The following is an 11,867-nucleotide window of genomic DNA, read 5'->3' as shown; positions in this document are numbered from 1 at the left end:
GAATCATTTAATTTTTCGGATTTTTAATAATTAAGGGTTGATTTCTTCTTGATAAAATAAAATCTATCAATTTTTCAAGAAATTCCTAGTTTCACTTCTTTTAATACTTTTTTTCTCAAGTATTATATCTTGTTACAGAGCGCATATAGTACGCATACAACACGCATACAACACGCATACAACTCTCAAAATGAACAATAATGATGATATATTAGACGATTCCTTTGAAAAGAAGCGTTTTGAACAAGAATTAGAGTTTATTCAATGTCTTGCAAGTCCTTGGTATCTAAATTGTTTATCTCCCTTTTCTTTTTAAAAATGCTTATTAATCCCTTATTAGTTCTTGCACAAAGCAAATATCTCTCCTGCCCTGTATTTCTTAACTATCTTAAATATCTAGAGTATTGGAGACGTCCAGAATATGCTCAATTTTTAACGTGAGGATTGGTGTTGATCTGGGTTTTTATATTAATAATTTAAGATATCCAATATGTCTGTACCATTTAACACTGTTAAATAATGAGCAGTTTAGAATAGATATTTCTAGAGAAGATTTAGCTAGAAGAATGAATGATGAGATTTATTATCAATGGCTGGATGGACAATTAAATGTAAATGAGGTGGATATAAAGATGAGCGATTCAGGGGGGGGAGGGGGTGTTTAATTAAATGTATGAAAAATGTATTTATGATATGTATTTAATAGAGGAATATGAGATAAATATGTATATATAATGAAAGAGGGGTTATATGTATTTTTATGAATGAGGTTATAAAGAGAGGGGCTTGTATTGTATATGAAAGATTGGGATAAAAAAAGTGAAAAATAGAGAGAAGAGAGATATGATATAATAATTATTATTTATAGAATGATTAATTATTTATAGAATGATTAATTATTAAAAAAATAATAAAAATTGTTGAATTTATATTAAAAATATATTTACAATTGTATGATATTTATATTGTATGATATTTATAATGAAAAATATTTTAACTTTAAATTTATTTTTTTAAATAGAAATTGTTATTATTTTATTAATTTAAAAGTATATTTAATAGATTTTGTTTAAATCGCTTTTATTGTTAATATTTTTGTTAAAGATTAATATATTAATAAATACTTTGATAAGAATTTAAATGGAAATTGTTTTATATATTTGAATTTTAAGGAAAATTTTATTTTTTTGTTATTTACATTATATGTATGATTTGTATATTTTTTTAAAGATAATGGAACAAAGTTTTTTTATGTAAAGATTTATAATAATAAGGTATTATTTGTTTTGAGTATAAGTAATTGAATATATAACTATTTTTTATTTTATATTATATATTATAGAGTTAGATATGTGATATTTAATTGATACAATAATAATTTGAAATTTTAGTAAAATAATGGTATTTTTAGAAAATCTTTTTAGATAAAAGAATTGAATTATTATTACATTAATTAATGATAAAATTTCTTTGGGAAAAAGTTTATTGCTAGATTTTTTTTGAATTATTTAATATGTAATTGTTTGAATTTATAATTCTAGAAATATTTAATTTATATAGTAATTTTCTATTAGTCCAATTTTATTCATAGAATATTTATTTCATATAAATATTTTTTATGCACTTATTATTTTATGCGTGCTACAAGTTATAGAGCGTTGAAAAATAGCATAATAAAATTCATGGCAATATTATAGCTTAATTTTAATATATAGATAGAGTCTATTATTTTAAAATCTTTATAATTATGAATATGTTTCATGTATAATTTTATGTTAACTAAAATATATTTTAATTGTATTTTTAAAATAAGTAAGTTCTTTGAAGAGTAATGTTTAATGAATTATTTATTGATAATATAATGGGATTTTTCTCTTATCTAGTAATTTATGTTTGAAAATACAATTTGTTATATAATATTGAAATTTACGTTTAACAGCATAGGATTTTAAACTAGTTTTTAATAATTTAATAAAATGATATATTTCCTTTTCAAATTCCTTTGTAGATAGTAAAAAGGAATTTGTCAAATTCTTTGAAAAAAAATAGATGGCAAGAATCAAGATTAAAAAAATTACAAGAATAGACTATAGACATTGTTTTTGAATATTCAAAATGGTTTTAATTCTTGTAGCTTCAAGATCTATTTATGAATAAATCATTATCTTAAAAATTCGAAATTTTGATCTAAAAAAATTCTATAATTAAAAATATGACCATGCTATCAATTGTGGTATTTTGTATAATTGCTTTTTGTTTTAAGAAACTTTGATGTTTCAGTAGAAAAAAAATGAATGTATTTATTTAGAAAATAGGTTTCTTTTAAGAATATTTTCCCTAATGAGTAAGGCGTATTTTATGTTTATTGTGTTTGAATATAGTTATAAATGGTATTAAATGATACTTATTATTATGCAAATGACTCAAAAACTTCCTGTGTTTCAACGGGAACGACATTATAATTATTTTCGTTTTCTTCAAAAGTTTCTTCTAGTGTTAGATGCTGAAATTGGGTTCTGATCTTTGCTTCTTTTATTAAATTGTTCAAATGATTTCGTAGTTTAATTACGCCAGATCCACTAAAAACGCAACTTATTTTCTTTAATATATGATATAGATAAATAATTGGAAAAACTTACAATACGGCTTGCTGGTGAGGGTTAAAATCTTGTTTTTTTTTTTAGTAATCATTTAATAAATATTAATGGAATATTATACCTTTAGGTGAAGGCCGGCAAAATTGTGTAAATTCTGGTTGCAAAAATTGTGAAACGCCTGTTAAACTTAAATGTGTAAGTCTTTTGCATGTATTTAATAATTCGAGAATAGCCTAGTAAAAAATAGTTAAATAATGAAAGAATTATGAGTAAAGAGCAAACGTGTAATGTAAGATTAACGCAATAAGAAAGATGAATGCGTTCTAATGCATTTTCGGCCATTTTATGATTTGCTAAAGCAAAAATAGATAAATCTGTTATGTTTGCGCACTTTACAAGTCCTATCCTTTTTAATTTCGGTAAAGATGCTAACTCACAAATCGAAAGATCAGTAAGTTGAGTGCAACATGCTAGATCGAGATAACGTAATCGAGAACAATATCGACTAAGGTAAATAATGCTACGATCTGTTATGGCACTACAATGACCTAAATGAAGAAAATGTATGTTTTTCCCTAGTCTAGCGATATACATCACACCTCTATCCGTAATATTAGAACATTTTGCAAGAATTAAATTTCTAAGTTTCGGAATCGCCAAAGAAATGTGATAAATGCAATCATCCGTGATCCTTGTGCACGATGTTAAATCCAATATACGTAAATGCTCATATCTTTCATTTTCCATATTCAAAAAGAGTTCATTGGTTATCGATGTACATTGTGCAAGTCTTAATTCTCTTAAATTATTTAATTTAGTAAATGCTGCATTAGCTGATTGATTTGTAATTTCAAAACAATTATCAAGATCTATTTCGAGCAATGAAGGGCATCTTGATGTTAATGACAAAACCGAAAGATCCGTAATCAAATGACATCCATTTAATTTGATTCTGCGTAGATTAGAGCATGAATTAGCAATCGCTATGATAGATTCATCCGTAATATTCTTGCAGTTCGTAAGATTAAGACCTTGCAAGTTTTTTAAGTATTTGGCAATACAAAATAACGTTTTATTTGTTATTAGCTCTAATCCCGTAAAATCTAATGCAAGAAGATTCGGATTTTTAGACAAAATATCATGTATTCCTTTATCTGTAATTCTTTTGCATCCAATAAGTGTCAGCCTTTCAAGACGTGTACATTTATCAAGTTTCGAAAGATATTGATCCGATACATAATCACATACATAACTTAAGTTAAGTCGTCGTATAAGTTGTGCATAATTAAATGATAGGTTTTTTCGACATAAAGTATTACAAAACTTTATAAGATTCGATGATTGATATAAAAACGGTCGATACCAAAGACTTTCAACACTACAATAACACCATGACCAGCATACAAGAAGGCATGATTGCATATCACTTCCTGATGAAATATACTTAAAAATAGCCAAAATAAGCTCCGATGGAAGACGTTCTGCTGCTGAAACTACCCGTTTACCTCTACCAACTTGCTTTCTACTTGTTTTTTGTATTAATCTACTAGAAATATGCTTCATTTTCTCTTCTTCTCCTATCATCTCAAAGTTGATCGATTTTACTACTTTGTTCACCGGCATTTTTGCCCATGTTCTGATGCAAAATTCAAGCGCATTATGTCCCATATCATCACTAATAACTCTCTCCTCCCCTCCTGCTTCTCTATTAATTTGTTTTTATATCAATTATTATTCTGGTTGATTGGATCTCGATACGCCTTAGCTCGTGCCTTATATATTATAACTTAAAGGCTTTAAATAGGTTGTTTAGTTTAGAGATAATTTATGCCTTAAAAACTGGTTTAAATTTGTTTTTATAATATAAGAAATAAGAAGGTTATTGAACTTGTGTAAAAATCGTTATGCGGTCAATCGAGGATATTAGTATAGAGAGAGGGGTGAATGGGGAGTAGATGGAGTGGATGAAGTGGATGAAGTGGATGAAGTAGATGAAGTGGATAGTTTTAGTTGTACATTTGTTTTAAGAATAGATTTTATGTTATTTTTATTGTTTTTTTTTTGTTTAGAAATGAGTTATAAGGAAGGTATAAGGAAGGTATAAGGGAGTTATAAGGGAATTATAAAGGAATTATAAAGGGTTATAATAGTTTTTGCGGTAAATAAAAGGTAAAAAGAGTTTTGATAGTTTTTTTAAGGATAAAACTGTATTTTTAATGAATTAAAACGTTAATTCATATAAAATATTGAAATAGCTATATATAAATTTAATTAAGAAATAAAAAATTGTTTTTATATTTTATTATTATATAGATAAACTAAATAATTTGAAATAAATAGAAATTATGTATTCTTTTAATATAGAATTGATTTTTATATTATCTTTTTTTTGGATGTAATAAGGAGATTTTATTTTTTATAAAGTTAAAATATTCTAGATAAAAAGAATAAGGAGATTTTGTTTTATATTTGTTAATAGCTTTATATCTGTTAATAGCTTTATATCTGTTAATAGCTTTATATTAATAGCTTTATATTAATAGTTTTATATTAATAAATAGTTTAGTTTTATATTAGTAACTTTATATTAATAACTTTAACTTTATATTAATAGTTTTAGCTTTATATTAACAGCTTTGACTTTATATATTATTTGTAGATTCGTTTTACCATTTATATTGACTACAGTCTTTGAACGGGCTAAAGACTATATCAATCAATTTGTTAAAAAATACATGAAAAAGAGAAATAAAAGCAGATATTTGTCATATAAATGAATGTTAATAACATAGGATTATTTAATAATAATAGAAATAAGATTTTAGTTTTTTAAAAAAAAGATAAAGTTTTTAAAAGAGAGAAAATATGGGAGTCAAGTAAAGAATTATGCATTGAAATAAGTGATATGATGCTTAGATTAAGGGTAGATCAGGAGGGAGTCAATTAGAGCGACTTATTTTATTATTGGATACAGGATCAACCCCAATAGTACGACAAACGGCAGCACAGCAAATTGGGGGTATACAGAAGGATCATCCATATGAATTGTATAATATTTTTGAGAAACTTATTCCTTATATAAGGTCTAAGTCATGGGATACAAGGACGGCGGCGGGAATGGCGATAAGTGCGGTTATAAAGCAAGTTCCTTTATGGGAACCCAATAAAGAGGAATTTAAACATGAAAATACGTTTAAATTAATTTTTAAAGAAGAGAAGAGTAAGGGGATGAATGATGATACATTAAATAAAGTATTTTCTTTTGAGACGTTTGATATATCATTTGTTATTAAAAAAGGAAGAAAGTTGCTTGGAAGTGATGGAAAAGTATATTTAATTAATAGAAAAAAGTATTTTTATGTATTTACATTAGTAGGAATATGATTTTGATTCATCAGATTTTTTTTCAGAGGAGAATTTATTACTTCAAAAAAAAAATCTAATTTCTAGGCTTGGATTTGGAGGAGAATATGTTGATGGTTATTTTTATATAAGTATATTTATATAGATTTATGTGTTTACTATGTATAGATAATTTGTTTACAACGCCAGATCTTACTCAATCGATTAATGATTCATTTAAAACATCAGAACAAGAATATATTTCATCTATAACAAATAATGCTACACTTAGTGCTAGACAAAGAAATGTTATGAAAAGAAAAGCTAAAAATAGTGCAAAGAATACAAGAACGAACAAGTTAATTTTCGATTTTTAATGAATTTAAATTAATAAAATATAGGATTTGTATAACTAGTGTTCCAACTAGTGTTAAAATTGAGAAAACTGAAGATATTGTTCCTTCTGCGTCACCAATAACTATAAAGCAAGAGAATTCATCTGAATCTAATCTATTAAAGCAACAAATAGAGGGATCTCATATGGTTATTGAAAACGAATCGTCATCTATAATAAAAAATATAACAGAAAATTTGGAATGGCCATTTAAAAAAATTGCTGAATTATTAAAAATAGATTTATTTCATCCTCAATGGGAAATACGTCATGGTGCAGCAATAGGTCTGTTAGAGATTATTAAAATTCATGGAAAAGGTGCTGGCCGTGTTGTAGGGTTATCAAAGACTGAAAATGATAATAAAAATAAGATTTGGCTTGACGATATTGCTTGCAAATTAACCTGTATTTTTGCTTTAGATTATTTTGGTGATTATATATCTGATCAAGTAGTTGCACCTGTCAGAGAATCTGTTTCGCAAATACTTGCTGCTTTACTTATACATGTAGATTCAGAATCTGTAAAAGCAGTATATAAGATACTTTATCGTCTAGTATTTCAACAAGACATAGGTATTGAAAATCCAGTATGGGAGATTGCTCATGGGGGAATGCTTGGTTTAAAATATCTTGTGGCAGTACGTAAAGATGTTGTTTTTGAGTCTAATGAAATATTTGATGGTGTTATCCAAGCTGTTCTATATGGCTTAAAAAATTATGATGATGATGTTAGATCTGTTTCTGCTTCTGTTCTTTCACCAATTGCTTCTGAATTTGTTGAAAATAAGCTTGAGGAAGTGAGTGATTTAATTAAGGTTCTTTGGATATGTTTTTCTGATCTTCGGGATGATTTAAGTATAAGTGTTGCGAATATTATGGATTTGCTTTCAAAATTATGTTCATATCCTAAAGTTATTGATATTATGAAAAGAAATGCTATATCAAATCAAAGGTATTTTATATATTATTGTTATTTATTTATCAACTTATAGTCAATCATTTTATTTTCTTGTTCCTAAATTGTTTCCATTTTTACGGCACACAATTACAAATGTTCGTAAAGCAGTTATTAAAGCCCTTCTGACATTTTGTAATATTGAAAATGATAAATTTGAAAGTTGGATAGATGGAAAAGCGTTAAGGCTTATTTTTCAAAATATGCTTGTTGAACAAGATACTGAGGTTTTGGAATTGACTTCAAAATTATGGAATACTATTGTTTCGTCAATAAAATCCGATTCTGATAGTCTTCGATTTTATGTACAATATTCATCTCATTTGTTACCAACTGTTAAACTTTTAATGACACCAATAGGAGTACCACGTCATCCATATGCTATGGATGTTCCATTTATGCTACCTTCTGGAGATTTTGATCTATCTGTTAATCTTTCTAAGGAAAATTTTGTAAATTCTAATGCAAATTCAAAAAAAAAGCAGGCTAAAACCCATGAGAGTATTGTTTTTCATAATATTGATAAGCCTATGATACAAGGAGATATTGATCTTCTTGGGACTGAAGTTATTATTCAATCAAGATTAATATCTGCTAAGGCTCTTGGATTTTTGATTTCTCGGTTTCCAAAAGATGTAGTTTTTTAAAATATTTTTTAGCCTTTAGACTAACGTCTTTTTAGAAGATAATTGAGGTTATAAATTATTTATTAAGTTATTTTTTATCTCCTTTTTCAACTCCTAGGTTTTTGGCAGCTATAGTATTTCAAAGTTTTTGTGAAAATATTGGAGATAAAACAGATTTTTTAACATTAATTCATGAGAAGTTTATAAATATTCTTAATGATCCTCTTCCAGGCATGTTTGCAAATCTCGTACCATATATGAGGATTGTTCGCAGTCAATGTTATGTTTTATGTAATACTTTTATTGGAGATGGTAATTTGGAACCATCTGATATTCCGTGTATTTCTTCAGAAGTTCAAGGGGAGGTTAATGCAAGTTTGGATGCGTTTAGTTTAAAGGATGCTGAAAAATTAATTGAAGACGATTTTAATAGATTACAAGATATGATTTTGCCTATGAATAGAATGAAGGCGTCCAAGCCTCTTATGGAAGCTCAAAAGTCTGTTAAAGATGCTATTGATGTTGCTAAAAATGCAAAGTTTTTAAGCGACGTTCAAATTATGGCAGCAATAGCATGTACGCTTGTATCAACTAAAGAATTACCTAAAAAATTGAATCCTATTATTACAGCAATTATGAATAGTATAAAGGTTGTATTATTTTTTTCTTTTATAAGTTGTAATATTATACTAATTATTTAATAGAATGAAGAGAGCTTGATATTACAGACACATTCTGCAGAATCGTTGACACATTTGGTTGATTTATGTATATTGTCGCATCCTAATGTTATAGATAAATTAATTAGTAATTTATGCACATTTCTTTGTCTTGATACATCTGAGATACCTGAATTTTATTGCAATAGAATGCTTCAGAAATGCATTTTATCTCTAAAAAAAGAGGAAGATGATCAATCTTTAAAGGAAATATTTTATGAAAAAAGTTCAGAAGTTTATATTAAAAAAAATGGAGCAAAATTGGTCTTAATTAACATAGTTAAAACTTTTGGTAAAAATTTATTCGAAAAAATACCAAAATTATATGCATGCATGTTCAAGTCTATAGAATCTGCGTTTAAAGGTAAATCATAATTAATTATATGGATTTATTTTTATAGTTTATAGAAGGTTTTGATTTTCCTAAGGATATTACTGAGAGAAGTTCAATTCTTGGGCAAAATATTATAGATGGATTATCAATTTTGAGGATTTTGGTTTCATATTTTAATAAATCTTTGTATCCTGTGGTAAATTTATTTTTGTTTGGGGAAATAATATTAAATATCTTTAGGTTATTGAACATTTTAATATTATATTGAAAGCCCTTCAATCTGAATTTTCTGTTATTAGATATGCAGCAGCAAAGTGTCTTGCTGTTATTTGCAATGTAATTACTGTCGAGGGAATGAATGAAGTTATTTTACATGTTTTACCTCTTTTAAAAGATCCGGATAATGTAGTAAAAAGGCAAGGGGCAATAGAATTGATTTATCGTTTGTTTTTTCTATTAAATGATTGTTAAAGCTAATATATATGGTATTATTAGATCTCGTTCAGATAATGGATGCAAATATCTTGCCATATGTTATATTTTTTATAATTCCAATATTAGCTCGTATGAATGACTCAGATAATGACATTAGAGTATTTGCGACATCTACTTTTGCAGCTTTAGTTAAGCTTGTTCCATTAGAGGTTATAAGTTTATAATATTATTAACTTATTTATAATTCTAATAGTCTGGCATACCAGATCCTCCTGGAATTTCTGATGAGCTTTTAAAAAATCGAGATTCTGAACGAAAGTTTATATCACAGATTTTAGATGGTGGCAAATTCGAGCCTTTTTGTCTTCCTTCATGTATTAATGCCACTTTGAGAAAATATCAGCAAGAAGGTGTTAATTGGTTAGCTTTTTTAAATAGATATCAATTACATGGTATTCTTTGTGATGGTAATTCTTTATCTATTTTTATTATTTTTAAGATTTGTTAGATATGGGTCTTGGGAAAACATTGCAATCAATTTGTATTATATCTAGTGATCATTTTCTAAAAAATCAGGAATATGTTTCAAAAAATATTAACACACGGCTCATTCCTTCTCTAATAATCTGTCCTTCTACTTTATTAAGTCATTGGCAACATGAATTTTTAACTTATGCTCCATTTATGAGAACTCTTGTTTATGTTGGAAATCTTTCTGAGCGTATAAAACTTAGGAATTCTTTTGAGAAATATGATGTTGTTATTACTTCGTATGATATTTGTCGCAATGATAATGAGGAATTTTGTAAGAGAAATTGGAATTATTGCGTTTTAGATGAAGGCCATATTATAAAAAATGCAAAAGCAAAGCTTACTAAAGCAATTAAACTTATTAAAGCAAATTATAGATTAATTTTGTCTGGAACCCCTATACAAAATAACGTTTTAGAGCTTTGGTCTTTATTTGATTTTCTTATGCCAGGATTTTTAGGAACACAGAAGAGCTTTCATGAGAAATTTGCAAAACCTATAGCTATTAGCCGTGATAGTAAGGTTTCTTCACGTGAACAAGAAGCGGGCATGTATCAATATGTAATATTTTTAGTTTTTAATTATTATAGGTGCTCTTGCTCTTGAATCTTTACATAAACAAGTTCTTCCATTTCTTTTAAGACGATTGAAAGAAGATGTACTTGATGATTTACCTCCTAAAATTATACAGGACTATCATTGTGATTTAAGTCCTATTCAAAGACAACTTTATGATGATTTTGCTAAAACTCAAGTTTCAGAAGTTATAAAACATTTGAAAGGAGAAAAAATAGGGAAAAAGTCTCATATATTCCAGGCCCTTCAATATATGAGAAAATTATGTAGTTCTCCTGCATTGATTTTAAATAGTAAACATCCACAATATGAAAAAATCAATTTACAATTGCGACAACAAAATTCAACTATTTATGATATTGAACATTCACCAAAATTAATTGCGCTTAGAAATTTACTTTTAGATTGTGGAATATGTATAAATGATGATACTTTAGGTATACAAGTTAATCAACATCGTGCTCTTATCTTTTGTCAATTTAAAGATATGTTGAATATGATTGAAGATCAAGTGTTTAAAAAATTTCTTCCTAATGTATCATTTGTGAGGCTTGATGGAGATATAGACTTAAAACAAAGACACGAAATTGTTCAAAAGTTTAATTCGGATTCATCAATAGATGTTATGTTACTTACCACTAATGTAGGTGGTTTAGGACTCAATTTAACTGGTGCAGACACTGTAATATTTGTAGAACATGATTGGAATCCTATGAAAGATCTTCAAGCAATGGATAGGGCTCATAGAATAGGACAAAAAAATGTTGTTAATGTATATCGTTTAATAACTAAAGAAACTCTAGAAGAAAAAATTATGAGGTATTTATTTTATTCAATGTTTGCATTTACCCTAATTTATTAGTTTACAAAGATTTAAATTAAATATAGCTTCTTCTGTTGTTAATCAACAGAATTTTGGCTTGTCTACTATGAATACTGGTCAAATTCTTGACCTTTTTACTATGACTCAAGAAGAACAAGCCTCTGATTCCCAATCTGCTAATAAACGAAGCATATTGGACAGTGAAGGAAACTTATTGCAAAAAAATCAGAAAAATATTCTTGAAAATTTAGATAATCTTTGGGATCCTTCGCAATACGAAGAATTATATGATTTAGATGAATTTATATCATCATTACCATCTGTTGAAAAATAATTGTGAGCTTTATATTCACTTTTATAATTGCTATATAATAATATAATCTATAGTCTCTTCAAATACGATCTCATTTAAAAGACATTTTAAAATAAAAAAATTAGAAAATAGTTTCTTACATTTAATTCTACATTCCTTTCTAAGGCATTCTTTGATCAATACTAATAACTATTATACATACTCTATTTTTCCTCAGCTATT

General features: G+C 26.8%; 3 protein-coding genes across 3 annotated transcripts; 2 read left to right on the top strand and 1 right to left on the bottom strand.

Moving 5' to 3' along the window:
• The first annotated feature begins 106 nt into the window (after positions 1-106).
• T552_00146 (hypothetical protein) lies at positions 107-711 on the top strand. Its single transcript, XM_018368765.1, has 3 exons — positions 107-293; positions 341-437; positions 482-711. The coding sequence occupies exons 1-3, from the start codon at positions 191-193 to the stop codon at positions 663-665; spliced, it is 384 nt and encodes a 127-aa protein (XP_018227620.1). The 5' UTR covers positions 107-190; the 3' UTR covers positions 666-711.
• Positions 712-2,364: 1,653 nt separating this feature from the next.
• Positions 2,365-4,311, bottom strand: T552_00145 (hypothetical protein). The gene is made up of 4 exons (XM_018368764.1): positions 2,880-4,311; positions 2,719-2,830; positions 2,640-2,667; positions 2,365-2,591 (listed from the first exon to the last, which is right to left on the bottom strand). The coding sequence occupies exons 1-4, from the start codon at positions 4,263-4,265 to the stop codon at positions 2,411-2,413; spliced, it is 1,707 nt and encodes a 568-aa protein (XP_018227619.1). The 5' UTR covers positions 4,266-4,311; the 3' UTR covers positions 2,365-2,410.
• A 1,110-nt stretch (positions 4,312-5,421) lies between these two features.
• Positions 5,422-11,760, top strand: T552_00144 (hypothetical protein). The gene is made up of 16 exons (XM_018368763.1): positions 5,422-5,473; positions 5,525-5,924; positions 5,974-6,076; positions 6,129-6,297; positions 6,341-7,285; positions 7,326-7,923; positions 7,971-8,564; positions 8,619-8,997; positions 9,042-9,163; positions 9,208-9,409; positions 9,463-9,611; positions 9,656-9,869; positions 9,911-10,480; positions 10,524-11,328; positions 11,372-11,668; positions 11,720-11,760. Exons 1-15 carry the CDS (start codon positions 5,463-5,465, stop codon positions 11,664-11,666), a joined length of 5,556 nt encoding a protein of 1,851 aa, XP_018227618.1. The 5' UTR covers positions 5,422-5,462; the 3' UTR covers positions 11,667-11,668; positions 11,720-11,760.
• The last annotated feature ends 107 nt before the right edge of the window (positions 11,761-11,867 follow it).

The sequence above is a fragment of the Pneumocystis carinii genome (genome assembly GCF_001477545.1).
Source record: "Pneumocystis carinii B80 chromosome Unknown supercont1.1, whole genome shotgun sequence".
NCBI lineage: Eukaryota > Fungi > Ascomycota > Pneumocystomycetes > Pneumocystales > Pneumocystaceae > Pneumocystis > Pneumocystis carinii.
This window is presented reverse-complemented; position numbering and strand designations above follow the sequence as displayed.

Bases quoted from the DNA above. Each gene is read 5' to 3' on its own strand.
- T552_00146 (XM_018368765.1), top strand. From the start codon at position 191: ATGAACAATAATGATGATATATTAGACGATTCCTTTGAAAAGAAGCGT. The intron at 294-340 runs GTTTATCTCCCT...ATCCCTTATTAG, and splicing joins AAGTCCTTGGTATCTAAATT to TTCTTGCACAAAGCAAATAT. The intron at 438-481 runs GTGAGGATTGGT...TAATAATTTAAG, and splicing joins GAATATGCTCAATTTTTAAC to ATATCCAATATGTCTGTACC.
- T552_00145 (XM_018368764.1), bottom strand. From the start codon at position 4,265: ATGGGACATAATGCGCTTGAATTTTGCATCAGAACATGGGCAAAAATG. The intron at 2,831-2,879 runs GTTTGCTCTTTA...ATTTTTTACTAG, and splicing joins GCGTTAATCTTACATTACAC to GCTATTCTCGAATTATTAAA. The intron at 2,592-2,639 runs GTAAGTTTTTCC...AAAGAAAATAAG, and splicing joins CCTCACCAGCAAGCCGTATT to TTGCGTTTTTAGTGGATCTG.
- T552_00144 (XM_018368763.1), top strand. The intron at 8,565-8,618 runs GTTGTATTATTT...ATTATTTAATAG, and splicing joins CAATTATGAATAGTATAAAG to AATGAAGAGAGCTTGATATT. The intron at 9,164-9,207 runs GTAAATTTATTT...AAATATCTTTAG, and splicing joins ATAAATCTTTGTATCCTGTG to GTTATTGAACATTTTAATAT.